The 27,184-nt window shown below is 44.1% G+C and overlaps 1 protein-coding gene and 1 long non-coding RNA gene across 3 annotated transcripts in view; one reads left to right on the top strand and one right to left on the bottom strand.

Moving 5' to 3' along the window:
• LOC144479378 (uncharacterized) overlaps positions 1 to 27,184 on the bottom strand; it is a 116,811-nt gene that overhangs the window by 59,298 nt on the left and 30,329 nt on the right. The window contains exons 9-13 of the mRNA XM_078197998.1: positions 23,968 to 24,161; positions 23,462 to 23,520; positions 21,278 to 21,479; positions 20,158 to 20,356; positions 1,898 to 1,984 (exon numbers count right to left, since the gene is read on the bottom strand). Coding sequence (XP_078054124.1) covers positions 1,898 to 1,984; positions 20,158 to 20,356; positions 21,278 to 21,479; positions 23,462 to 23,520; positions 23,968 to 24,161 — 741 coding nt within the window. The remainder of the gene's footprint in view (positions 1 to 1,897; positions 1,985 to 20,157; positions 20,357 to 21,277; positions 21,480 to 23,461; positions 23,521 to 23,967; positions 24,162 to 27,184) is intronic.
• On the top strand, positions 3,195 to 10,515 carry LOC144479719 (uncharacterized). Of its 2 annotated transcripts, XR_013495558.1 has the most exons (4): positions 3,195 to 3,327; positions 4,994 to 5,082; positions 7,433 to 7,596; positions 10,097 to 10,515. It is a non-coding gene; the product is annotated as an uncharacterized LOC144479719 (long non-coding RNA). The 2 variants fall into 2 exon arrangements; XR_013495559.1 differs by lacking the exon at positions 7,433 to 7,596 and having other exon boundaries at positions 10,097 to 10,514.

Raw genomic sequence — 27,184 nt, 5'->3', positions numbered from 1 at the left:
CTCTTCCTTTTCACAAGACATTCCACCTCTTTCGTGAACCATGGTTCCCTCACTCGGCCATTTTTTCTCTGTTTTCTCTCTACCTACCTTTTTGAATAGTAGGCTTACAATCTGTAGGAACTATTCCAGAGTCCAAAACATTTTGGAAAATAACCACCAATGGACCTACTATTTCCAGGGCCACTTCCTTAAGTACTCTGGGATGAAGATTATCAGGACCTGGAGATTTATCCACCTTCAATCCCATCAATTTCCCCAAAACCATTTCTCTACTAATGCTAATTTCCTTCAGCTCCTCACTAAATCACGTTTCTCTCAGCACTTCTGGTACATTGCTTCACAAAGGAAGACATGAATAAAGTACAAACATTATTTATCAGTCATTTGTTTATTCTGTTATGAATTCTCCCATTTCTGACTAAGGGGCCTACATTTGTTTTTGTCAATCTTTTTCTCTTTACAAGTCTATAGAAACTTTTACAGTCCGTTTTTATGCTCCCCGCTAGCTTACTTCCATACTCTAGTTTTCCCTTCTTAATCTCTTGATCCTCCTTTGCTGAGTTTTAAACTGCTCCCATTCTCAGGTCTATTGCTTTTTCTTGCCAATCTGTATGATTCTTCCTTGAATCTGATATCTCTAATTTCCCTTGTGGGCCATGATTTGGCCACAATTCCCTTACAACTCTTGTGCCAAACAGGAACAAACAACTTTCCTGGAGTTCACTTATTCATTCTTTAGCAGTCTGCCATTGCCTGTCCACTTCTTCCCCTTCAGTAATGTCTCCCAGTCCATCATGGCCAATTCTGGCAATTTATTACTTAAAATTAAATGTTTTCACTTTGTTACTATTACAATGTTACACCACTGCAGTAATGAAACATTTGAGTAGCTTTTAAATTCTACAATTCCACTGACAATTTGCAAAATAAAAGTTCTCCCTGAAGGGCAACTTAATATATTCAGATTCCACCACTAACCCCCCCCCAAAAAAAAACCAAATTGAATATAAAGCAGATTTAAAGTGACAAAAAAAGTTAAATGTTCTCGAAACATGAGGTGGGTTTACAGCAGTGAAGGTTTACACGTGTAAACGTACATGACTTTCTCTTTACAGTGACGATTTAAGCAAAGGTTAAACTCGGTTTTTCAGAAAATTGGGTTGCGGGGGTATTATTTCTTAATGAAGAACATTTCACACAAATATAACATCTGAGCAGCAGGCCCCAGACTGAGTTACTCTTACACAATTCACATTGACAACTGTGCTGCTGTGTCATGGTTGTTTTGGGTTCGATCCCAGTGCAGGTTTAATGTTACTCTTTCTAATTTTGATGCATCATGCCCAGTACTTCTATTCACGACCCGCAGAGATGTAGGCTTATTTCACCGCCTAAACGTGCTCTCTCCCTAACTTCCTTGATGAAAGCGCAGTGTAACCCAGTTGTAGCCGGGTCGCCCAGGGGGGTGAGCCAAGCTTCCACTCTGCTGGTAAGGGTGGGACAACTGGGTAAACAATCCAGAGGCCTCGAAGGCCGTGTGGGATGGTCCCGCGGAGTTACTAACCTCCTGGGGGGGGCAGTGCACATACGGCCCTAACTGACTGGCTAGGGGCGGCCTAATGCCGCCAAGATCCCCGGACTTTCCTAAGACCACATCCCAACCAATGCCATCCGGAGACGGTGGAAAAGGAAGGTCCACTTTCAGCCCAGTGTTGACCAGGCTTCGCCTCCAATCCCGCATCAAGAGACCGGTGCAGCACCTACTCCAGGCCTAGGCCCACACCGCCACTCTCCTGTCCGCTCCCGCGGCCTGCTCCCAACGCGCCGCAGTCTCTCTCCGCTTTGCCCCAGTCCCACTCCACAGTGTGTCGGGGCCGGGCGGCCTGCACACACTCACCGTCTGCTCAGAATCGATGTCTATGCGGAAGGTTTGCTGCTGGAGGGTCTTCAGCGTGATCTGCATCGTCTCCCGCTCTCGGTCCGTCTAAAGCCCTTCCAACCAGTCAGTCAGTCGGAATGTCAGCGTGCGCGCTCCCGCCGCGTGCCCGCGCCCAGACCTTGCGTCATCACGCTGCGTACGCATCAGTGCGCCCACCCGACGTCATTGCGTCACCGCCTCTGGCAAAAACGGAGCGTCGCTCAAGGTGACAGCGCGGAGGAGGCGGAGCACCACACCCACCCGGCCCCTCCCCAGCCCGTCGCGCCCCGCCCCTCCCCAGCCCGACACGCCCCTCCCCAGCCCGACACGCCCCTCCCCAGCCCGTCGCGCCCCTCCCCAGCCCGTCGCGCCCCTCCCCTCCCCTGCCCGTCGCGCCCCTCCCCTCCCCTGCCCGTCGCGCCCCTCCCCTCCCCTGCCCGTCGCGCCCCTCCCCTCCCCTGCCCGTCGCGCCCCTCCCCTCCCCTGCCCGTCGCGCCCCTCCCCTCCCCTGCCCGTCGCGCCCCTCCCCTCCCCTGCCCGTCGCGCCCCTCCCCTGCCCGTCGCGCCCCTCCCCTGCCCGTCGCGCCCCTCCCCTGCCCGTCGCGCCCCTCCCCTCCCCAGCCCGTCACGCCCCACCCCTCCCCAGCCCGTCACGCCCCACCCCTCCCCAGCCCGTCACGCCCCACCCCTCCCCAGCCCGTCACGCCCCACCCCTCCCCAGCCCGTCACGCCCCACCCCTCCCCAGCCCGTCACGCCCCACCCCTCCCCAGCCCGTCACGCCCCGCCCCTCCCCAGCCCGTCACGCCCCGCCCCTCCCCAGCCCGTCACGCCCCGCCCCAGCCCGTCACGCCCAGCCCGTCACGCCCCTCCCCAGCCCGTCACGCCCCTCCCCAGCCCGTCACGCCCCTCCCCTCCCCAGCCCGTCACGCCCCTCCCCTCCCCAGCCCGTCACGCCCCTCCCCTCCCCAGCCCGTCACGCCCCTCCCCTCCCCAGCCCGTCACGCCCCTCCCCTCCCCAGCCCGTCACGCCCCTCCCCTCCCCTCCCCAGCCCGTCACGCCCCTCCCCTCCCCTCCCCAGCCCGTCACGCCCCTCCCCTCCCCAGCCCGTCACGCCCCTCCCCTCCCCTCCCCAGCCCGTCACGCCCCTCCCCTCCCCTCCCCAGCCCGGCACGCCCCTCCCCTCCCCTCCCCAGCCCGGCCCGATACGCCTCTCCTCTGCCCATCACGGCCTGCCCCTCCCCCACCGTCCCGCCCCACCCCACCTTGCCCAATCCCGCCCCTCTCCAACAGTCTCGCCCCTTCCCCACCAGCCCGCCCCTGGCCCAGCTCGCCCAGTCCCGCCCCGCTCGGCCTCACGTGATATCCGCGCCAGCGCCATGTTGGTGATGGAGCCGGTCAGTGGTCACGGTAAGCCTGCTCGAGTGTCCACCCGCGGGAATTCAACGCGGCGTCTTTAAACCGTCCCCGCGTGAAGTTGAGGGACTCAGCAGCGGCTCTTCTTGCCCTCAAGCCGCTCACAGACTCGGCCATTTTACCCGAACCGGCTGTGCGCGAGCAGTGGCTATGACGTCAGCGGGTCGCGATGGTGGTGATGTCACTGGGCTCAGTGTGTGGCGGCAGGCGGTCCTCACTCAGCCCATTCACATCTGTCACAGCATTGTCCCTGCATGGCAGAGGACTAGGACAACATTCTTAATCTGTACCTACACTATTCCTAATTTAACATCTAATTGATTCCTAAATTAACAATAGTGATGTTCAACTTCAACTCTCTGCACTCATGCTGCCAGACCTGCTGAATTTCTAGCACTTTTATGTCTTTTTTCAAACCTTAAGTGTTATGTATTCAAAATAAAAGGTGGTAGGAATATCTTTTGATGGTAAAAGGTGTAGGGACACCAGTCGGATTCATTTTTTAAAAGCCAGCAAATCATGCAAAGCTGAATCGTGGCTTTCTTTCCTGGAATCCCTACAGTGCAGAAGGAGGCCATCCGGCCCATCACGTCTGCACCGACTCTCTGATAGAGTGTCTCACCCAGGCCCACCTCCTGCACTATCCCATAACCACATGCATTTACCCTATTAATCCCTAATCTACACATTGTGGGTCACTAAAGGGCAATTTAGCATGACCAATCCACCTAACCTGCACATCTTTGGACTGTGGGAGTAAACCAGTGCACCCAGAGGAAACTCACACAGATGCAGGGAGAAAACTGCAAACAATCACCCAAGGCTAGAATCAAACCCAGGTCCTGGCGCTTTGAGGCAGCAGTGCTAACCAGATCTTTGTGGTAACAGTTTTCGTAAAGGTAAGGCAGTTATTGTCGAGGATATGGACTTGCAAAAGGTGCTTGATAAAGTGCCACATGAAAGGCATACCAACAAGGTTGGAATCATAAAATAAAGTAATTGTCAAAAGAAGCAAGAGGAGAAAATACTTTTTCATGCAGTGGGTGGTTAAATTCTGGAATGCACTACCGGAGAATGTTAGACGCAGGTTCAACCAAAGTATTCAAAGAGATTGGATTGTTATCCGAAAAGGAAGAACGTGCAGAGTTTCGGGCAGATGGCTGGAGCACTAATTTAATTGCTCATTTGGAGAGTTGAATGGTGGCCTCCTGTCCTACACAATGCTGTGATCCTGAGAATTATCTTAAATCTGTGTCCTCTGGTTCTCAACCAATCACCAATGGGAATACTTTCTCTCTATTTACTCTGTCCAGTCCATAAGATATAGGAGCAGAAGTAGGCCATTCAGCCCACTGAGTCTACTCAGCCATTCAAAGGGAAAATACCTAATCTGATGTAATCCTCAACTTCACGTTTCCACCTTATCCCCATAACCCTTGATTCCCTTAATGATTAAAAATCTGTCTCTCAGCTTTGAACATACTTAAAGACCCAGCCTTTACAACCCTCTGCAGTAAAGAATTCCACAGAATCATTACCCTGAGATCTCTCCTCATCACTTATTTAAATGGGGAAACAACCTCTCAGCATTTACTCTGTCAAGCTACCTGAGAATCCTATATGTCTTAATAAAGTCACCTCTCATTCTTCTAACCTGCAGAGTACAGGCCCAACCTACTTAACCTGTCATAAGAAAATCTCTCCATGCCTGGGATCAACCGAGTGAACCTTCTCTGATCTGCCTGCAATGTCAGTATATCTTTCTTTAGATAAGGAGACCAAAACTGTTCACAGTATTCTGGTGTGGTCTAACTAGTGCCTTGTATAGTTTTGATAAGACTTTACTTTTTTATACTCCATTCCCTTTGAAATAAAGGCCAACATTCCATTTGCATTCTCTATTACCTACAGAACTTGCATGTTAACTTTTTGTGATTTATGCACGAGGATCCCCACACCCCCTCTGTGCTGCAGTTTTTGGAAGCCTTTCTCAATTTAGGTCATATTCAGCTCCTTTATTCTTTCTACCAAAGTGCATAACTTCACATTTTCCTACATTGTATTCTTTGCCCACTCACTTAACCTACCTATTTCCCTCCATAGCCTCTCATCCTCACCACTTGCCTTCCCACCTATTTTTGTGTAATCCGCAAACTTCACTTCCCTTGTACAAGTTATTAATATATATTGTAAATAATTGTGGCCCCAGCACTGATCCCTGTGACATTAGCTATAGGTTGCCATCCTGAAAATGGCCTCTCATCCCAACTCTCTGTCTTCCATTCTCTATTCATACTAATTAGTTAACCAAACCTCTATCCATGCTAATATACTATCTCCAACACCATGGCTCTTATCTTATTAAGTAGCCTTTTGTGCTTATCAAATGCTTTTTGGAAGTCCGGGTACATTATATCTGACTTCACCTGACCAAGGAACAGTGCTCTTAAAGCCTGTGATTTCAAATATACCTGTTGGACTATAACCTGGTGTCATGTGACCTCTCATAGAATCCCTACAGTGCAGAAGGAGGCCATTCAGCCCATTGATAGCACCCGGAAGAAACCCACACGGGGAGAACGTGCAAACTCCACACAGTCACCTGAGGCCAAAATTGAACCTGGGCCCCTGATGCTGTGAGGCAGCGGTGCTAACCACTGAGCCACCGTGCCGCCTATGTAGTGATCGATTTCAAGGGGAGGTGGTGGTATATTGAGAATGCCACCAGACTAGTAATCCAGAGGCCCAGGCTAATGTTCTGGGGACACTGGTTTGAATCCCATCACAGCAGCTGGTGGAATTTAAATGCAGCTGATGAATCTGGAATTAAAAAGTTAGCCTTGGAATTGTGGCCATTTTAAATGCGTACCAGTTAGTGCCAGAGGCGCACTGTCAGAAATTCCGTACCCTGAACAAATGGCCTGACCAGACTTACCCTCCGTCAAATAATTTTTCTTGAAGAGTTTAAAATCTCCATACCTTTCCCAATAAGAACTCAGAGGAGCAGAGGATAACAGGCAGCCGCACTAGCTGATAATGATAACACTAGTCTAGATGACTAGAGCAGGATAAGAAAATAACTTACATTTATGTAGTACCTTTCATGACATTTCAAAACACTTTGTTGTCACTGAAATACTTACATGAAGTATTTATTGTTATCATGTAATGAATTAGGAGCAGCCAGTTTGCACACAACAAGACCCCATGAACAAGATAACCTGTCTGAGGCATAAATCTTCGTAAGAAGTCTCACAATACCAGGTTAAAGTCCAACAGATATGCGCGATCTTCTTGGAGATCCTCTCCACTTGGAGCCGGCAGTTTGCGGTGTCGATGGTAGCCATGATGTGGAGATGCCGGCGTTGGACTGGGGTAAGCACAGTAAGAAGTCTCACAACACCAGGTTAAAGCCCAACAGATGGACTTTATCAACTGTTGGACTTCAACCTGGTGTTGTGAGACTTCTTACTGTGCTTACCCCAGTCCAACGCCGGCATCTCCACATCGTGGCATAAATCTTCACTAGGAAAGCTCCTCTTCTCATTTCCAAATACAGGTGAATTTTCTTTTATATCATCATGGTTTAATACCTTGTTTGAAAGATAATTCACGCTGCCAGTGTAATATTCTCTCAGTATTGTACCGGTTTAAACTTTTAACCCCCTTGATACACAAAATGTATAATTAATAATACACAAAAAACATGTGTTTTAATTATACTACTTGTCATTGATGTGATAGATGAAGTTGTTCAATTAAATATAAACACATAATGTTTTTAGTGATGGGTGATAATTTGAATTGTAAATTGTTCAGTAAATTTGATTTTAATCATTCTGACGCCAGATGGTGAAGAAGGAAACCATTTGCAAGTCTTTTAATTTAATACCAGATTTATTTACAGTGAGCAACATTACATATGTTTGCCTCCTCTCGAACCAACATTAAGTATCCCAGAAGTCTCTCTATATAAGTTCATTTTGAAAAACAAATAGAAACAGATATAAACTGATTAACACAAATTAAAAGGGCACAATAACAAAAAACAACACTTTCAAAAAATACTTTATAAATTAAACTAAAACATTATTTCCAGGGCTATTAATGCATTCCAGCTCTTGCAGTGCCCACTGGCCATGGAAGGCCTCAGGCATTGCAGTGGACATCACATGCTCCTTCTCATGATGCACTCCAGCCCCCGAAGAGGGCATTGGCAACCATCAACTTCCATTGGATTGAGTCATGATCATGCTCGACAAGGTACTACAGTGAGTTACTAATGCCTTTGGCAGTATGGCTGACCAGGAATCTCTCCTGCTCCTACTACCTGGCAACAAGAGTATTCGAAGAATTTCCAGGCTGATGATCAACCTCCTTGGCCACATTATGAATTCCCTTCTATGGCCACCGAGCCCTAAAGCATGACTTGAACTGGAAGTTCTAGCCCAGAAGTAGGAACACTACTAGCGTGCCATAAAACGTCCAACAGGGTTGTTAAACATTATTTCTAGTTGTTGTCAATGGTTTGACTAGAACTACTCTCATTGTCTGCTAGCATGGTACACCATGCTGTGGTGATAAAGATGAAAGTGGCAACTATGGTATTTGCTAATTTACTGCCCTTTCCTCCCTGCTGCTGTGGTTGAGAGACTCAGGCTGGACATTTCCAGCCATTCACGCCGGCGGAATCTTCCAGTCCTGCTGATGGTGCTCCCCAGTGGTGTGAGGTGCATTCAACGGGAAACCCCGTTAACAACGGCAGAGCTGGCTAACGGCAGGGTGCATCTGGCACTGCAAAACATGTGGTGGGATCCGCAGAAAATCCCACCCTCAGTCTCCTGCTGAGCTTATGACTGGCCACTGGTTCTACTTGTTTTCTGGCTTCTGTCTGTGCCTGGCCAGTATATTAGAAGAACAAACCTGTGCTGTTTTTGGATTACATTCAACTTGACCATCGTTAATTTTAAAAATTCTTTCATGAGATTTGAGTGTCGCTGGCATAGCCAGCGTTTGTTTCCCATCCTTAATTGCCCTTCAGACGGTGATGGTGAGCCTCCTTGAACCACTGCAATCTATCTGATTTAGCTACACACGTGATACTGTTAGGAGGCAAGTTCTAGGTTTTCAATCCAGCGGCAATGAAGGATTGATATAGTTCCAAGTCAGGTTGGTGTGTGCCTTGGAGGGAAACTTGCAAATGGTGTTCCCATGCATTTGTTGCCCTTGCCTTCTAGGTGGTAAGATGGTAGTGGTCATAAGAACTAGGATCAGGAGTAGGCAATTCAGCCACTTGAGCCTGCTTCGCCATTCAATACGATCAGGGCCGATCTTGTCTTGGCCTCAATTCCATTTTCCATAACCCTTCAACCCATTACTAATTAAAACTCTGTCTATCTCCTCAAATTTACTCCATGTCTCAGCATCCACCACATTTTGGAGTAGCGAATTCCACAGACCCACGACCCTTTAAGAGAAGTAGTTTCTCCTCAGTTCTGTTTTCAATCTGCTACCCCTTATCCTAAACTATGACCTCTTATTCTAGATAGCTCCACAAGAGGAAGCATCTGCTCTACATCTACTTTGTCAATACCTTTTATCATCTTACATACCTCAATTAGATCTCCTGTTAGTTTTCTAAACTCAAGAGAGTATAGGCCTAAACTGCTCAATCTCTCTTCATAAGACAAATCCCTCATCTCTGAAATCAATCTAATGTACCTCCTCTAATGCCACTACATCCTTCCTCAAATAAGGGGACCAAAACTGTACACAATACTCCAGGTGCAGTCTCACCAATGCCTTGTATAGTTGCAGCAACACTTCCTTACTCTTATACACTATCTCTTTAGCTATAAATGCTAAAATTCCATTTGCTTTCCTTATTACTTGCTGTACCTACATACCAGTATTCTGCGACTTATGCACGAGGACACCCAGATCCCTCGGCACCAAAGCACCCCTGACACTCTCCATTTAGATAATAAGTTGCCTTTCCATTTTTCCGATCAAAGTCTCACACTTATCCACGTTTAACTCCATCTGCCACATTTTGGCCCATTCACTAACCTAATAATATCCATTTGTAAACTTCATATTTCTTCATTGCAACTTACTATCCACAGAATTTTAGTCTCAACCGCAAATTTGACTATGGTACCTTATATCCCTGTATCCAAGTCATTAATATAGATTGTAAATAGTTGGGACCTGATGACCGAACCCTGTGGCAGCCCACTAGTTACATCTTGCCAACCAGAAAATGACGCATTTATCCCAACTCTTTGCCTTCTGTCAGTTACAGTAAGAAGTCTCACAATACTCACATCTCCACCTTCTGTCAGTTAGCCAGTTGTCTATCCAAGCTAATAAATTACCCCAACCACATGTGATCTTACTTTGTGTATTAACCTTCTGTGCTGCACCTTATTGTTGCGAAGTTAGTGTTTGTAAAATTCTAAAACAATTGTAAAAATGCTAAGAGCAAAAAGCATTGTATTGTCTGTTTCTTAAAAAAAGGTAGGTTTTTTTTGCAATGCTTAGAGTTAAAAGAGATGCAGGTGTGCAGTACACAGGCAGCATAAAGTAAAATATTGTATCACGAGGCTAGGCAATAATGCTGCCAAGACGACAGGTTGTTCTTGAATTTTAACCAATTAATTTCAAATAGACTTTTGAATGGCAGCAGCCTATCAGATTTTAATTTGATGTTTTGATGACCTGTAAACCAATCCTGTTGTGGGGCTTTTTGGTATATCATCAGGGGTATAAAAGCCACAGCTCCCAGCTCTGACAGCTCTAAACTGCCTGACAACCACTGTCTCTGCCAGCAACTGCATCTGCCACAGTTCAGAGCTTGAGAGAAAGACACAGCTAGCAACTGTCTGCCAATGTAACAGCCACATTTATGTCTTAAAAGAAAGCCTCATCTCAATCATAAAGGTACCAACAGAAGATAGTGAAGACAGAAGAAAATCAGCAAAGACAGAAGGTCCCGGAAGATGATGAACCTGATTGCGTTTTGAGTGTGACTAAAAATTTTATTTTGTTTTTGTTAGTAAGTGGAAATTGGATTTACCTAAACAGTATTCCATTAGAATGGTGTTTTATTTGGTTTGTTAATGATTTAGTTAACGTGTTTACTGTTAGTTAAATAAAATAAAGTGTTACTTGTTGCTTTACAGAGAGTCTCCGGTAGTTATTTTGATTTGACCACTAAAAGTTGCTGAGGTGCAGATATTATCCCTTCTCACAGTCACTTTAACAGATTATGAAGGGAGGTACTTCTCTTTGAGTGGTTGAGTGTTAGTTCTCAGAGAGGAGAGATCAACTTCCCCTTCATAACATTATCAAACACCTCCCTGAAATTCAGATATACCACATCTACAGGTTTCCCATTATCCACTTAGCTTATTACAACTTTGAAGAACTCTTAGCAAATTAGTCAAACATGATTAACCCTTCATAAAACCATGCTGACTCTAACCGATTGTGTTTTGACTTTCTACATGATTCGAACAATTTCTCAACTCAGACGTTAAACTAACTGGTCTATAGTTTCCTATTTTCTGTATCGCTCCCTTTTTGAATAAGGTTATTCATTAGCATTTTTCCAATCCACTGGGACTTTTCCCACATCCAGTGAACTTTGGAATATTATAACCAATGAATCCACTATCTCCGCTGCCACTTCCTTTAATACCCCAGGGTATAGGCCATCAGACCCTGGAGACTTGTCTGCCTTCAATCCCAATAGTTTGTTGAGTACTATATCCCTATTGATGATTGTTCTAAGTTCCTCCCTGTCTATTTCCTCTGCATTACCTGTTACCATCGGGATGGTACTAGTGACCTCCACCATGAAAACTGAGGCAAAATATTTATTTAGCATCTCCGCCATTTCTGTGTTCCCCCTCTTACCTCCCTGGTCTCATCCTCTAAGGGAACCCTTCCTTAACTAGCAAAGCTCTTCCATCTTTTTTCCTTTTCTGCCTATCCTTCTGAAGTACTAAATATGCGGAATATTCAATTCCCAGATCTGGTTTCCTTGTAACCATGTCTCAGTAATTGCCACCAAATCATACCCATGCATTTCTAAGGTCGTGCATTTCTAAAGTGAGGTCAAAGTAAGCTTGGCGAGTTACTACAGTGCATCTTGTAGATGGTACACACTGCTGCCACTGTGTACCAGTAGTGGGTAGAGTGCGTGTCTATGGCAGTGCATTGTGTGCTGATCAAACAGGCTGCTTTGTCCTGGATGGTATTGAGTTTCTTGTATTTTGTGGGAGCTGTGCTCATTCAAGCAAGAGGAGAATATTCTATTGTACACCTGACTTGGGCCCTTATAAATGATTGACAGGCTTTTGGGAGTCAGGAGGTGATTCATTATGTCTGACTCTGGCCCTGTGGACTCTGCCAGCTGATCAGCTCTCACCACTCCTCTATGCATCTCCTACCAGAATGCTCATTCAGTTGTGAACAAAGCTGCTACTATCCATATTGTGGATTTGCATCAACATCGTGGCCTTAATAGGAAACTGGCTGAGGAGTAATAACTCGACCCCTAATGCAGCCTCCCCATCTTCCATCCCTTACCCAGACAAGCCCATTGCACTGACATTGTAGTGCTTATCTTCAGATCAGTGGGCTGGAAAGGGCTAATCCTCTACCAATCTGGCACTTTCTCCTCTGAGAATCTCACCTTGTTCCAATGCATTCACCTGTTGTGGGAAAATCACCACTCGGAGTCAGATTTAAAGTCTCAACATGCAGTTTATTGGACAAAGCTTTGGGAGAAGCGCTGGGCTCTCCGCAGTGCACGCAGTCACCTTCTCAACTTTAAAATGGCAGCTGAACTTCTTTTATATATTTTTCAAATAGTGGACAAGTACGGACATTAGCAGTTATCACATCGTTATACATTTCGGAGAGTAGACAAGTACGGACATTAGCAGTTGTCACATCGTTATACATTTATGCCCCCCCATCAATGACTGATCTCATTACCAAAACTCATTGTTTTGGTTCTGCTTTATCTCAAGCTAAGGTGATCATCTGGGCCTCAAGGTCTGATTTATTTCCTGTAGTAATTAGACACTATGTGGAGATGCCGGCGTTGGACTGGGGTAAGCACAGTAAGAAGTCTCACAACACCAGGTTAAAGTCCAACAGGTTTATTTGGTAGCAAATACCATAAGCTTTCGGAGCAATGCTCCTTCGTCAGATGGAGACTCCATCTGACGAAGGAGCATTGCTCCGAAAGCTTATGGTATTTGCTACCAAATAAACCTGTTGGACTTTAACCTGGTGTTGTGAGACTTCTTACTGTAATTAGACACTAACAGGATTTAACTTGTTGTGCAATGTCTGTGCCTAAATCAGCACATCTTAATGTCTTTTCACAGAGTCCATTTTGTGCCAGGTAACTATCTTGTATCTTTTAATTTCGAGTTTACTCTTCCAAAATCATTCTTCTGTACTATCATCCCAAGTGCAATTAACGTATTTTATCACTGAGATTCACTGCTCTCTTCTCTCAGCCCCTACACTGAAGGACTTCTAATCCTCAGTGATTTCATCCTTCATCTCAACTGATTATGTTCTTTCTTCTTTGAGTTCATTGTCCGCTTACCCTCCCGAAATAGATACTGTTCTCTGCAGTCCAGATGGCTCTGTTGCCTGCCCACTGCCAGGGTTCAGGATATCTACTCAGGCTGAAGAGGAACTTGTAGTGGGAGGGTGAGAATCTAGTGGTTGTGACCCATGTAGATCCCAGTGACATTGCTAAGACTAGAAAGTAGATTCTGTATAAAGGCACTGAATTAAAAAGCAAAATCTCAAAGGTAACCGTTTCTGGATCATTACATGAGCCACGTGCAAATTGGTGTAAGGTTAATAAAATTAGAGAGGTGAATGTGTAGCTCAGAGACTGGCGTGGGAGAAATGGGCTTTGATTCATGGGGCACTGCACCAGTGCAGGAGAAAGTGGGACCTGTGAAATTGACACAGTATATACTTGAACCATGCTGGGACCAATGTTCTAGTGAGTCATATAACCAGGGAAGTAGAGAGGGCTTTAAACTAATTAGAGAGGGGAAGGCAATATGTAGGGAAGATTTCCCTTTAATTTACTCAATCTTCCCTACGTGAATATGAGAGTAAACTACCAAGAAACATAAAAATAGACCGCAAAAGGTTTTATAGGTATGTAAAAAGGAAAAAATTAGCAAAAACAAATGTAGGTCCATTACTAGCGAAGTCAAGAGAATGTATAATGGGGAATAAGGAACTGACACAGAAAACAAACAAATACTTTGTGCCTGTCTTCATGGAGCAAAATAAACCTCAAAAAACTCCAAAGAAGTAATGGAGAATCAAAGGACTAGTGTAAATGAGAAACTACAAGATGTTAATATTAGCATAAATTAATGCTAAAGAACTAAATGGGACTTAAAGTCGATGGGCGGTATTTTCAAGCCTCGCTCGAGCAAGATTGGAATTTCCCACCCGAGGTCGATGGACATTCCCGTTGTCTGTCCCTTGCCCACTCTGATTCCGTGGCGGACGGGGCGTTGAATTCAGGTGGTTAAGTTCCGTGAACCTGGTGATCGATATTAGACATGGTATTGTGTAATGAGACAGGATTAATTAATGACCTCAGAGTAAAGGCACACTTAGGTAGCAGTGAGCATAATAGGATTGAATGTTTCATCTAGTTTGAAAGGGAGAAGAGTGGGTCTAAGCAGATAACTGCACAAAGACGAGAAGTAGAACAGATGTTTGGTCAGAACATAAAGAACGGCAGAGAATGACTAAAAGGTTAATCAGGAGAAATAAATTATAGAGTATGAGAGGAAGAGAGCTAGAAATGTAAAAATGGATAGCAAGAATTTTTATAAGTATTTAAAAGGGAAAAGCTAAGTAAAGTGAGTGCTGGTCCTCTAGAAAGAGAAAGTTGTTGTCGAGCAGAGGTGAGGTGCAAGGGCTAAGGGGGTGCCAGCGGTCATCGAGGGGAGCAATGGGGCAACTCAGCCAGGCAAGCAGGGCTGAGGAGGGCTGGGCAATGAGCCAAAGGTGAGGTGAGGAGGCCAGATAGCCAGGCAGCAGGCGAGGCAGCCAATGAGTGAGCGCAACAGCAAGGACATCGAATAAGCAGGGGCAACTTGAACCCCAGGGCTGGAGCGAGCAAAAAAAAGTCGCCTGCTCTTTTAGAAAATTAATCTGTTAATATCAAGAAAGATCAGTTAATGTGAATCGACACTATCAGCCTGGTTGTCAAAAGCACAGAAAATTGAAGGTGAGATGAATTTGACGGGCTTCCCAAAGAACATTTGAAAAGCTATCAATATTGTGGCTCGGAGAAGACCAACTTTCTAATGCATAGAACCAACAAAGACTTCACCATAATTGCAGAGCGGCTCAGAAACCAATTCACTAAGGATGTTAAAGATGCCAAATGCTATTCCATAATAAATGATTCAACACCAGCTGTGAGTCATGTGAACCAATTAATATTAATTTTAAGGTATGTGGCCAGCGATGGTGATGTAGAGTAATTTCTCTGTTTTGTCCAGTTACAATCCCACACTTCTGAGCACCTGGAGACAAAAGCTTTGGAAATCATTGCAAATTTAGGTTTGGACATCAAAAATTGTCATGGGCAGAGCTTTGATAATGCCACAAGTTTGGCAGGAAAATATTCAGCTCCACAAGCAAGACTGAACAATGCAAGCCCCTGTGCATTATTCTTCTCGTGTTCCAGTCACTCCTTGAATTTAATCTTCTATGCAGCAGCTGAATCATGTGAAGCTGCCAAACATTTTTTTGACTTTGTTCAAAACTTGTATGTTTTTTCATGCAACAGTGGAATATGCTACAATCACACTTGGTGCAGGCACATGGAAAACATTTGACAGTCAGAAGCATTTGTGACACCAGGGGGTCTACTCATGCAGATATTATTTCGGCTTTGAAACTGAACTTTGTTGATATAAGGGAATGTTTATCAGACGTAGCCACGTCAAATTCAGAGAAACCATGTGTGGAAATTGAAATAAAACTCCTTAGCAGAGAAAATTGCAAGGCAAGATATTGTAGTTTTTATTGTTTTGTGGAACCATTTCAAAATCAATGCCATCAGCAAATCGCTGCAAAATGCCACTTTATTGAATACCTCACAATTGTTAGCCTCAGTTAGAAGTTTTGTCGTGGAAATAGAGGCACAAACATTAGGAAGCGTACAATAGAGTCACAGAGGTTTATAGCAGGGAAGCAGGCCCTTCAGCCCAACTTGTTCATGCTGCCCTTTTTTTAAACCACTAAGCTAATCCCAATTGCCTGCATTTGGCCCATATCCCTCTCTACCCATTTTACCCATGTAACTGTCTAAATGCTTTTTAAAAGACAAAATTGTACCCGCCTCTACTACTGCCTCTGACAGCTCGTTCCAGACACTCACCACCCTCTGTGTGAAAAAATTGCCCCTCTGGGCCCTTTTGTATCTCTCCCCTCTCACCTTAAACCTATGCCCTCTAGTTTTCGACTCCCCTACCTTTGGGAAAAGGTGTTGACTATCTAGCTGATCCATGACCCTCATTATTTTATAGACTTCTATAAGATCACCCCCATGTCTCCTACGCTGCAGGGAAAAAAGTCCCAGTCTATCCAGCCTCTCCTTATAACTCAAACCATCAAGTCCCAGTAGCATCCTAGTAAATCTTTTCTGCACTCTTTCTAGTTTAATAATATCCTTTCTATAATAGGGTGACCAGAACTGTACATAGTATTCCAAGTGTGGCCATAGCAATGTCTTGTACAACTTCAACAAGACATCCCAGCTCCGGTATTCAATGTTCTAACCAATGAAACCAAGCATGCTGAATGCTTTCTTCACCATCCTGTCCACCTGTGACTCCATTTTCAAGGAGCTATGAACCTGTACCACTAGATCTTGTTGTTCTATAACTCACCCCAACACCCTACCATTAACTGAGTAAGTCCTGTCCTGGTTCGATCTACCAAAATGCACCACCTCACATTTATCTAAATTAAACTCCATCTGCCATTCATCAGCCACTGGCCCAATTGATCAAGATCCCGTTGCAATCCTAGATAACCTTCTTCGCTGTCCACTATGCCACCAATCTTGTTGTCATCTGCAAACTTACTAACCGTGCCTCCTAAATTCTCATCCAAATGATTAATACAAATGACAAATAACAGTGGACCCAGCACTGATCCCTGAGGCACACCGCTGGTCACAAGTCTCCAGTTTGAAAAACAACCCTCTACAATCACCCTCTGTCTCTGTCATCAAGCCAATTTTGTAACCATTTGGCCACCTCACCCTAGATCCCGTGAGATTTAACCTTATGCAACAACCTACCGTTGGTACCTTGTCAAAGGCCTTGCTAAAGTCCATTTAGACATCAACTGCACTGCCCTCATCTATCTTTTTAGTTACCCCTTCAAAAAATTCAATCAAATTTGTGAGACGTGATTTTGCACTCACAAAGCCATGCTGACTGTCCCTAATCAGTTCTTGACTCTCTAAATGCTGGAGATCCTGTCTCTCAGAATACCTTCTAACAACTTATCCATTACATATGTAGTTCCCAGGCTTTTCCCTGCAGCCCTTCTTAAACAAAGGCACAACATTTGCCACCCTCCAATCTTCAGGCACCTCACCTGTGGCTGTTGATAATTCAAATATCTCTGCTAGGGGACCCACAATTTCTTCCCTAGCCTCCCACAATGTCCTGGGATAAACTTCATCAGGTCCCATGGATTTATCTACCTTGATGCACTCTTAAGTCTTCCTGCATCTCCTTCTCTGTAATATGTACATTGCTCAAGACATCACTATTTATTTCCCCAAGTTCCCTAACATCCATGCCTTTCTCAACAGTAAATACTGATGAGAAATATTAGTTTAGGATTGCACCCATCTCTTGTGGATCCGCACATAGATTACCTTGTTGATCCTTAAGAGGCCCTACTCTCTAAATGGTTACTCTTTTTGCCCTTTATGTATTTGAAGAAGCTCTTTGAATTCTCCTTTGCCTTATCTGCCATAGAATCTCGTGTCCCCTTTTTGCCCTCCTGATATCTCTCTCAACTCTACTCCATACCCTCTATACTCTTCAAGAGATCCACTTCATCCCAGCTGCCTATGCATGTCATGTGCCTCCTTCTTCTTGACCGGGGCCTCAATATCCCGAGTCATCCAGGGTCCCTTACTTCTACCAGCCTTGCCCTTCACTCTAAAAGGAATGTGCTTACCTTGAACCCTGGTTAACACAATTTTGAAAGCTTTCCACTTACCAGACGACCCTTTGCCTGCCAACAGACTCCACCAATCAACTTTTGAAAGTTCCTGAATAATATCATCAAAATTGTTCTTGCCCCAATTTAGAATTTTAACTTTTGGGCCAGACCTATCATTCTCCATAGCTATCTTAAAACTAATGGAATTATGGTCACTGATCCCAAAGTGATCCCTCACTAACACTTCTGTCACCTGCCCTTCCTTATTTCCCAAGAGCAGGTCCAGTTTCACCCCCTCTCTAGTTGGGCCATCCACATACTGAATGAGAAATTCCTCCTGAATACACTCAACAAATTTCTCTCCATCCAACCCTCTAATACTAAGATGTCCCAGTCAATGTTGGGAAAGTTAAAGTCCCTGACTATTACCACCCTATTTTCTTTGGAGCTATCTATAATCTCCTGACATATTTGCTGCTCAATTTCCGCTGACTCTTAGGGGGCCTATAGTACAGTCCTATCAAAGTGATTTCCCCTTATTTCTCAGTTCTACCCATATAGACTCAGGAGGCGAACCATCAGAAATATCCCCTCTCAGTACTGCCGTGATGTTTTCCCGAATAAAAAACGCAACTCCCCCTCCTCTCTTACCTTCTGTTCTATCTTTCCTACAGCATCTGTACCCAGGAACATTGAGCTGCCAATCCTGTCCCTCTCTTAGCCATGTTTCAGTAATGGCTATAATATCCCAGTCCCATGTACCCATTCATGCCCTGAGTTCATCTGCCTTGCCCGTCAGGCCTCTTGCATTGAAATAAATGCAGTTTAATCTCGACTTCCCTTGCTCTCTGCCCTGCTTTTGCCTGATCTGCCTGGTACTAGGATTATTGACACTGTCTTTACTACTTAATGTGCTCTCTTTAACTTCTGCGCTCTCTTTAACTTCTCTTCTGTCTCCCTATTGCTCTGGGTCCCACCCCCCTGCCAAAATAGTTTAAACCCTCCCATTAGCTCCAGCAAATCTCCCCGCCAGGTTATTAATCCCCCTCCAGTTCAGTTGTAACCTATCCCTCTTGAACAGGTCACTCCTTCTCCTGAAAAGATCCCAGTGATCCACAAATCTAAATCCCTGCCCCCTGCACCAGCCCTGCATTCATCTGCCTAATCTTCCTATGCCTACTCTCACTAGCACATGGCACCGGCAGTAGTCCAGAAATTACTACCTTCAAGGTCCTGCACTTTAGCCTTCTGCCTCTCTATATTCACACTTCCTGACCTCATCCCTTTTTCTACCTATGTCGTTGGTACCAATGTGATCAACAGCCTATGGCTGCTCACCCTCCCCCTTAAGAATGTCCTGCAACCGCTAAGAGATGTCCTTGATCCTGGTACCAGGGAGGCAACACACCATCCTGGAGTTTTGATCATGGCCACAGAAACACTTGTCTGTGCCTCTAACTAGCGAGTCCCCTATTACTGCTGCTCGCTTGTTCTGCTTTCCAGCAGAACAAAGTGTGGTGCCATAGGCCTGGCTGCTGCTGATATTTTCCCCTGAGAGACTATCCGACCTCAACAGTATCCAAAACGGTAAACCTGTTTGAAAGGGGAATAGCCACAGGAGTCCTGCACTACCTTCCTGCCTCTCTTGGTAGTCACCCATTTACCTCACTGAACCTGTGGTGTGACAACCTCCCTGTGACTCGTATCTATTACACACTCTGCAAGACACAGGAAGTTATTTTTTGGATGAAACTAATGACAATGAAATCACTTTAAAAGGGAAAGAGGTCATCGTTGATTCTGTCAGTGCTATTTGTGACACAATAATGGTGCAATTGCAGAGTAGAAATGAATCTCTGAAGAAAACTGTTGAATTATTTTCCATGCTTTTCGACAGAAGTTTGGATGAGAATGCTAAGAGCCGATGTAGTAAGAAATTAACTGAATTCGACTGGGAGGACATAGAGACAAATCGTTTTGAAGATGAAGTGAAACAATTCATTCATTTCGTCGATAATGATAAGCTCTGTACTTGGAGATCACCAGCTGATTGGTACAGACCTGTAGATGATGGTTTGCAGGCAACCTTTCCAAATGTGGAAACTATCAGAAAATATTTTTTTACAATATGTCACAAATCGAAAATAGTTTTAAAATTATCTGAAATGTATGCTGCATTTGGAACATTAGACAAGTTCAGTAATACTGACAATTGAAAATGCATCCTTGCAGGATTTTACCTATGATGATATTGATGATTTTGTGAAGAAAATCTAAATTGCCATGGATTGCAAACAAACTAATGAAAAACTGATGAAACAAGAAAATCTTTTAAAATATGTCCCTTCTCCTTATTCTCTTGTTTAAATTCTGTTTTCCAAATGGGATCATCATTTGCTGATTTGATATCATGGCTGTCACATGCGGGCAGTTTCAACTAGTGAGTAACCTCCATCCCCCATCGCTCTCAGTACTGGTCTTCAGAAAGTCTCTTCTGGACAAAAAATGAAATCCTGCCAGCCAGCTGCCAGCAAATCCTGATATTGGACTTGGACTCACTGGACTCCACTTGATTGGATCTCCTGCACTGTACTTTTTCTGCCTCATTCTGTCCGACACTGGCCGGTGTTGTGCCAGAGTGATATCATCAGCTGATTTCTCAATCTCGTTGCTCATCAGCCAGTCCCATGTTTGCTCACCCCAAGACACATGGATTGCAATATTGGCCATCTCTACTGTCATGTTGACACCAGGCAGGCTTGGATTTCAATGAATCAATTATAGGCTTGTTTTCATAAGTCAAAAAGCACTGAAGAGTTAAGTAGTGATTTATTAAGTGTTTTTTGTATTTTTGTGGCTTGCATTAAGGATTTGAATTAATCAATTACAGGCTTGTTTCCATAAATTACAAAGCATTGAAGCAGTGAGCAGTGATTTGTGTACTAGTACTTTTATGGGTTTATGTGGCTTGCATTAAGGATTTGACTTCATCAATTGCAGGTGTGTTTTCATCAGTTCAAAGGCAGTGATTTGTGTACTTTTTAATATTTTTGTAGTTTGCATCGTGTGAGTTGAGGGTGGGCCGGGTCAAAAGGGCAATGATGTCATTTGAGGGCAGGGCTTGAAGTCATTCAGGACGGTTCTTGATATAATTTGGGGTGAGGCTTCACATCGGTGATGTGCAGGGCTTGACATCACCGAGGGCAGAGCACGATGTCACAGGTGCCCCATCATGGAGGCAGAATGTAGGGCCCCCAAAGTGTAAGTCTGCCTTTGGTTGAAAGTTAACTTTGGCAATGTCAGTAACTTACTGCAAATGCGTCCATTTTTTAAACCACACACACATTTGTTCCACAACACTCTCACTTGAAAATCTCCAAATTTACAATGGACAGCATTTTCAAAGCCACAATAAAGTCTGTGATGTCCTCACTGGGCAACTGCTTCCTTGGTTTCAAAGCAATAACTTTCTGCAATCTCCAATAGCTTATACAAAATGTCTGACAGTGTTGTTCCTTTTGGTTTAGCAGGGATGAGCAAATTCTTGAGCAAATTCCTGAGCCTGCTTCCTTCAAAAATATAGCCCTTTTTCTTTCCCCAGTCTGATTAACAGCTGAATCACTAGGATTTTTGAGATATTATTGGCAATGAAAAACATCTGAAGCCACTCCACTCTAACCTCCTAATTGCCCAAAAATAGCTGTTGAAGCCGCCATCTTCGCCAGTCAGTCCATCCACGTATCCCAACAGATATTTCTCAAAGACCGGATTCTTAGGTTTTTTGCTGAGAAATAAGCTTAACGGTTCCTCTGCTTGTTCACTGGTAGCTTCACCAACTCGGCTCGGAAAATCAACAATCCCACGCTCATCACCAGAGATACCTCGGCAGGACAAAAACACTGGTGTACACACACATACACAGTTTCTCTCCACAGATGCTGCCTGACCTGCCAAGTATTTCCAGCATTTTTTGTTATCAATATCTGGTAAAAGTGAATATTTAATCAAAAACCAAAACCATCTCTTCTTGTCTACTACCAATGCAACTTTTTAACACAACTCCTTCAAACTCCTGGCTGCCACATCCCATTGAACTTTGGTGTACTTCTCAATCTGGAGTTCAGTCTGCTCATTTCTATTCAGTCTTCCTTCTTTTATGTCTTCATCAACTTGAGGCTCTGACCATCTTCCAGCTGCTTTCAGTCAAAGGTGCTGAGTTTCTATCTCCACAAACTTGCAACTCAACAGTTCCTCACGTGACTTTTTCTTTCTGTAACCTCTACAATATGTGCACTTAGCTAGGTTCTGGGAAACAAAGTGTGCCAAGGTTCAGTAGGTTCATGCTCCTATGGCAGAAGTTTGTGGGTCCAAGTCCAACTTGAGATTTGTGCACAAAATCTAGGCCAACACTTCAACGCATAACTTAGGGAATGCTGCACTGTCAGAGATGCAGTTTCTCAGCTTAAATTTAAACCGACACCCATGTGCCCCTTTTGTGTATCAAAAGTCCTGATGCATTATCCTGTGCGTCCTAGCCAATATTTATATCTCAATAAAGATCTTAACAATTAATCATTTATTTTATTGCTGTAAATTGGCTGCCACATTTTCGATATCACAACACTAATTGTATTTCAAGAATACTTCCCTCACCTTGGGACATCCCGAGGTCATGAAAAGGTGAGATATGGGGAAGATGTGGAATTGAAAATAAACGTGTCTCGAGTTATTTTAAAGGATAGAAGAGATATGGAAACCATTGCTCACTCTGCAAACCCACCCACCTCAAAGACAGGACTTTGTGTGAATTGGCAGCCCTCCTAACAAAGTTCCAAAAAAAATGTAATTACTGTTCTCAATGGCCTACATTAAAAGTGCAAATGCATGTTACTGCTTTGATTTGTATTTTCCTGCAATATACTGCTGCATGCGTATAGGCTCATTGTGCAACTTCAGAACAGTGATTTCAAGGATCAGCTGCATTGATTTTTGAAGTGGTGGAGGAACATTTCTTTGATCTCAAACCTGTTGATTAAACAGGGAACAGCATTTCTTCATCTGGCCTGGAAGATCACGTGAAAGGATTTTTAGTCATCTGAGTTCCTACCCTTCACTGTGATTGAAAGAAAATTAATACGCTATAATCTCTGACAGATTTTTGTACAGGTTTATTTAAAACAAATGTTTGGTCTCTGGAAATACATTCAGATCCTACAAAATCAGTTAAAGACAAACTTTTTTTAAAGGTACCAAAAATAATCAAAACCTCGGCTGAAAAGTGGGACATTGCCTCAGATTGCAATTATTTACACCAAGATCAGCCAATGGTTTGGGATGGAATTTTCCATCAGGTACTGATGTGAATGTAGTTTCAATGCGATGGTTAATCTATTCATCAGCTTCTTATGCATTTGAAGAAAAGCTCCCAATGCAGAGCTACAAAGCTGTGCAATAATTGTGATAAATACCAAATAGGTTTTTAAGGATACTTTCATTGCTCTCTGATCCTTCCAATTCCTCCATTTCACTCATGTAATAAATGTATCGCATTTATATCAATGATGCCAATTTACATACATTACAGGCTCATTGTGACAAAACTAATATTGCCAATCGTATGTGAAAACATGCAGCCACTGTTCTATCCTCAATCTCTTGTTAAATTTAGGAGATATTACACTCTTCATTAATGCTGGGTCAGGAATGGGATCCACATCCAGTACAGTTCATGGTAGTACATTCACCATGTCAGGCAGAGACATTCAGCAGCAGCAGAGAAACTAAAATAATAAAGAATGTTTCAGGAGCTACCTTCGGGAACAAATTAGTATCTCTAGGTCCACGTCAAGAAATTCCCATCTACCAAGGGGATTTTTCTCAACAGTGGAAATGACCAGACACAGGTTCAGACGTTCTGCTTTCCTGACAAATAAACAAAACAGAGCTGCCAACAGCTTTTTGTTTTTGGAGGTGGTTGAGGGGAAAAAAGATAACAAATAAGTAACAGACTCCCAATGAGCCAGATTTCACCCTAGTACTGTGTGAAGCAATAGGTTCTGGTGAATCACCTGCAACCACTGATAGGCTCTGTTAAGATACCAGTGGCACAATAAATTGATTCAATAAATTAGTTCCCAGTAGGGAGAGCCCAGACCAAGTTTGACTGATTCTCCCAGGACAGCAACATGTGACATTGTACATCTCAAAAAGAAAACTAGTATGAAATCTGATAGTCCCAAGTTTGTAACAATAGCATTTGCTATGCAGGAGACATTTCAATTAGGAACTCCAAGAGAAGACACTGGTGAAAGGATTAAATCGCAGAAAAACATTGATGATTGGGCATGATTGAAAATATACAGATTTCACAATTCATCTTTTGTTGCAGTTTTATCATCTGATGCATCCTCCTCCTCCTCCTCTTCATCTTTCTTTTCCTCTTCCTCCTCCTTCTCTTCATCTTCATCATCCTCATCATCATCCTCATCTTTCTTTTTCGCTTCCTCAGCTATACGTTTGCTTTCTTCCTCATCCAGTTTTTCCTTCATCTTCTTCTCAGGTTCCTAAACAAAAGCAGTAAAGGGATATTGGGTAACATACGAGTAGCACTCATCCCATCTCCACATCACTCCTACACACTAAACTGTCTCCCTACAAACATAAAATTACTTAATTGAAGCAAGAATTTCAGACTGATATGCTTTGAAAGGAGTAAAATTCAGTACCACCGATTGCAAAGTCAGCAGAATATTCAAATAATACGGATTTGTTTTTCAAATGTGTGTCAGTGAAAGAAGCAGAGGGTAATTATGCAGTTTAAAGCTTGGCCAAGGTTTTGGTGTGGGGATCAGGGTTCCAGTTCCTCAAACAATGGAACATACAAACCAGCTGGACTTAACCCCCACCTCCTCCATCTTTGTTTAGGTTAAGATGTTTGCATGCACAATTTTTGGAAGGTAGGAATATGTTTAAAATTCGATGCAGGGGTGATTGAGATGGGTGCAAGAGATCATCCAGACGAATTGGAGCAAATCGGAAGCTTTACTAACGAAAAAAACACAGGTTTAATATGTTCAATTTTAACTCTGGGTGAAAAAACAAAAAATAACAATTTAGCAAATGGGAAAGGTTAAAGAGCTGTGGTTACACTAATGCAAAAATAACAAATAAAATGTGACCTGGAAGGCCCTTCAGGGGTAATGGCTTTGACATTAGTATCAGAGACAGAGTGGAATGGTTTCAGTCATTGGCAAACATACCTGAAAGGAGATACATTTTTAGAAGAAACCATATCAGAAGAACATGGTGTGATAATGTATATATAAACTCCAATATCAAGGCACAAATGCGAACATATAGAAAAGAGCAGTAACACTTTGGGCAGAATTAATAGGTGCTGACAGAGGTAAGTTACCGCTGGCGGTATGTTATAGGCCCTTAGGCCAGAGCGAAAGCCTCGATCTGAAACTATGGAATGAGCTACGGTGACAGAATAGACCAACCACAGGGTATAGTATTCAGAGATTTTAAACTGTCCAGAAGTTGACAGACAATAATGTCTTTACGACGAAAGCAGGGAAAGCATTTTTAAGAGTGAATGGAAGACTTGTTTTATGACTGTTTGTAAAAAAAAAAATCAACAAGGGAATAAAACATCTTGAATTTGATTATTTAAACCTCTAGCTCAAAGGTGGATGAGACTACATCTTGTGAGATACTCTTTTGTCTGCTTGAAATTTGATGGACTTCCAATGCAAAGAACGGTCCACCAGTTGCAGACTGGTTTCAGATAAAGCTCGGCACAACATCGTGGGCCGAAGGGACTGTTCTGTGCTGTACTGTTCTATGTTCTATTATACCAAGAACAAAGAACAATACAGCACAGGAACAGGCCCTTCGGCCCTCCAAGCCCGCGCCGCTCCTTGGTCCAAACTAGACCATTCTTTTGTATCCCTCCATTCCCACTCCGTTCATGTGGCTATCTAGATAAGTCTTAAACGTTCCCAGTGTGTCCGCCTCCACCACCTTGCCCGGCAGCGCATTCCAGGCCCCCACCACCCTGTGTAAAATACGTCCTTCTGATATCCGTGTTAAACCTCCCCCCCCCCACCTTGAACCTATGACCCCTCATGAACGTCACCACCGACCTGGGAAAAAGCTTCCCACCGTTCACCCTATCTATGCCTTTCATAATTTTATACACCTCTATCAGGTCACCCCTCATCCTCCGTCTTTCCAGTGAGAACAACCCCAGTTTACCCAATCTCTCCTCATAACTAAGCCCTTCCATACCAGGCAACATCCTGGTAAACCTCCTCTGCACTCTCTCTAAAGCCTCCGTCCTTCTGGTAGTGCGGCGACCAGAACTGGGCGCAGTATTCCAAATGCGGCCGAACCAACGTTCTATACAACCGCAACATCAGACCCCAACTTTTATACTCTATGCCCCGTCCTATAAAGGCAATCTTGCCATATGCCTTCTTCACTACCTTCTCCACCTGTGACGTCACCTTCAAGGATCTGTGGACTTGCACACCCAGGTCCCTCTGTGTATCTACACCCTTTATGGTTCTGCCATTTATCGTATAGCTCCCCCCTACGTTAGTTCTACCAAAATGCATCACTTCGCATTTATCTGGATTGAACTCCATCTGCCATTTCTTTGCCCAAATTTCCAGCCTATCTATATCCTTCTGTAGCCTCTGACAATGTTCCTCACTATCTGCAAGTCCAGCCATTTTCGCGTCGTCCGCAAACTTACTGATCACCCCAGTTACACCTTCCAGATCGTTTATATAAATCACAAACAGCAGAGGTCCCAATACAGAGCCCTGCGGAACACCACTAGTCACAGGCATCCAGCCGGAAAAAGACCCTTCCACTACCACCCTCTGTCTTCTGTGACCAAGCCAGTTCTCCACCCATCTAGCCACCTCCCCCTTTATCCCATGAGATCCAACCTTTTGCACCAACCTACCATGAGGGACTTTGTCAAACGCTTTACTAAAGTCCATATAGACGACATCCACGGCCCTTCCCTCATCAACCATTCTAGTCTCTTCTTCAAAAAACTCCACCAGGTTAGTGAGGCATGACCTCCCTCTCACAAAACCATGCTGACTATCGTTAATGAGTTTATTCCTTTCTAAATGCGCATACATCCTATCTCTAAGAATCCCCTCCAACAACTTCCTGACCACGGACGTCAAGTTCACCGGCCTATAATTTCCCGGGTTATCCTTCCTACTCTTCTTAAATAACGGGACCACATTAGCTATCCTCCAATCCTCTGGGACCTCACCTGTGTCCAGTGACGAGACAAAGATTTGCGTCAGAGGCCCAGCGATTTCATCTCTCGTCTCCCTGAGCAGCCTGGGATAGATTCCATCAGGCCCTGGGGATTTGTCAGTCTTTATATTCCCTAAAAAACCTAACACTTCCTCCCTTCTAATGGAGATTTTCTCTAACGGGTCAACACTCCTCTCCGAGACACTCTCAGTCAACACATCCCTCTCCTTTGTGAATACCAATGCAAAGTATTCATTTAGGATCTCCCCTACTTCTTTGGGCTCTCAGCATAATTCCC

The sequence above is a fragment of the Mustelus asterias genome, chromosome 26 (genome assembly GCF_964213995.1).
Source record: "Mustelus asterias chromosome 26, sMusAst1.hap1.1, whole genome shotgun sequence".
Lineage (NCBI taxonomy): Eukaryota > Metazoa > Chordata > Chondrichthyes > Carcharhiniformes > Triakidae > Mustelus > Mustelus asterias.
This window is presented reverse-complemented; position numbering and strand designations above follow the sequence as displayed.